Below are 1,185 nucleotides of genomic sequence, written 5' to 3' on the forward strand. Positions count from 1 at the left end.
AAAAAAAAAAAATCACAGTATTCAGTGCTTATGGACTCTCCTAATTCTTTGGAGATTATAGACAGCTAAATTCTGTGTGTGAAGAATGGATTCATCCTATATTGTTATTTGTTATTTTATCAGGCAAAGGTAGCTGCAGCAGATGAGAAGAAGTTCCAGCAACAAATCTTGGCCCAGCAGAAGAAAGATTTGACAACTTTCTTAGAAAGTCAGAAGAAGCAGTATAAGATTTGTAAGGAAAAAATAAAAGAGGTAAGGGTGCCAATATTTGGGCTCTCCAAGTTTCCATTCAAACAGTTAGAACATAAAATGGACTCATCTTACTTACATTGTGATCAATATTCAAATCCAGCAAGTTTCACACTTTCCATTAGAATCGCTAAATAAAAATGCTGTCAAGGCAGATTGCTAAGCCTACCCCTATATTTTATGATTCAAAACATCTATCCTTATCTGCCCCTAGATTTCCTGGAGTAGATTTAAAAACATGCATCACTAACCAGTTCCCAGGTGATGCTGATGGTTCAGGGACCACATTTCAAGAACTGTTGCTCTAACTCTAAACCATGCTTAGGTGTGTCTTGTTTACTTTCCATACCTTAGCCATAGTGATCTTTTCAAACCTGAAGTCTGGTCACACCACCTAATGTTTTTAAAATCCACTGGCTTCCCTTTGCTCTTAGGACAGACCAAAGTCCCAGGAGTCCCTCCACGGTCTGCTCCCAGCCTGCCCTTCCAGTGTCATCTCAGGCCAGTGCTTCTTCCCCACCCCCACCCCACTCTCTGCTGCTGCAGATGTCTATCTTTCAGTTCCTCAGTGATCAGGCTCCACCCTTCCCCAAATTATTTGCACATATTGTTTCTTCTGCCAGTATGCTCTCCAAGCCCAAGCCCTCCCTGCCCACAATTCTGCTCAGTTAATTCCTACTTCTCCTTGTAAGATGTATGGCTGGTTATAAGGACCTTAACTCAAATATCACTTCCCCAGGGAAGCCTTTTTTTCCTGCCTCAACCAAAACAAATCTCTGGTTTCCTAACATTAGCACTTGGAATTATCCATTTATTTAATGATTGTTTGAGCTACTTGCCCTACTAGCTGGGCAGCATCACAAGAGCAGAGACCATGTCTTTGTTCATGACTATATCCATGCTTCTCGTACATGTGAATATTTGATAAATGATTGA

At 40.8% G+C, this 1,185-nt stretch overlaps 1 protein-coding gene across 2 annotated transcripts in view; it reads left to right on the forward strand.

Annotated features, from left to right (window-relative positions):
* TAOK3 (TAO kinase 3) overlaps window positions 1–1,185 on the forward strand; it is a 93,110-nt gene that overhangs the window by 69,087 nt on the left and 22,838 nt on the right. For both annotated transcript variants that reach the window (XM_003789930.3, XM_023513315.1), the window contains one exon: window positions 124–252. In XM_003789930.3, the coding sequence (XP_003789978.1) occupies window positions 124–252 (129 nt within the window). The remainder of the gene's footprint in view (window positions 1–123; window positions 253–1,185) is intronic.

This window comes from Otolemur garnettii, unplaced genomic scaffold (genome assembly GCF_000181295.1).
Source record: "Otolemur garnettii isolate 467f Iridium unplaced genomic scaffold, OtoGar3 scaffold00038, whole genome shotgun sequence".
Taxonomy (NCBI): Eukaryota; Metazoa; Chordata; class Mammalia; order Primates; family Galagidae; genus Otolemur; species Otolemur garnettii.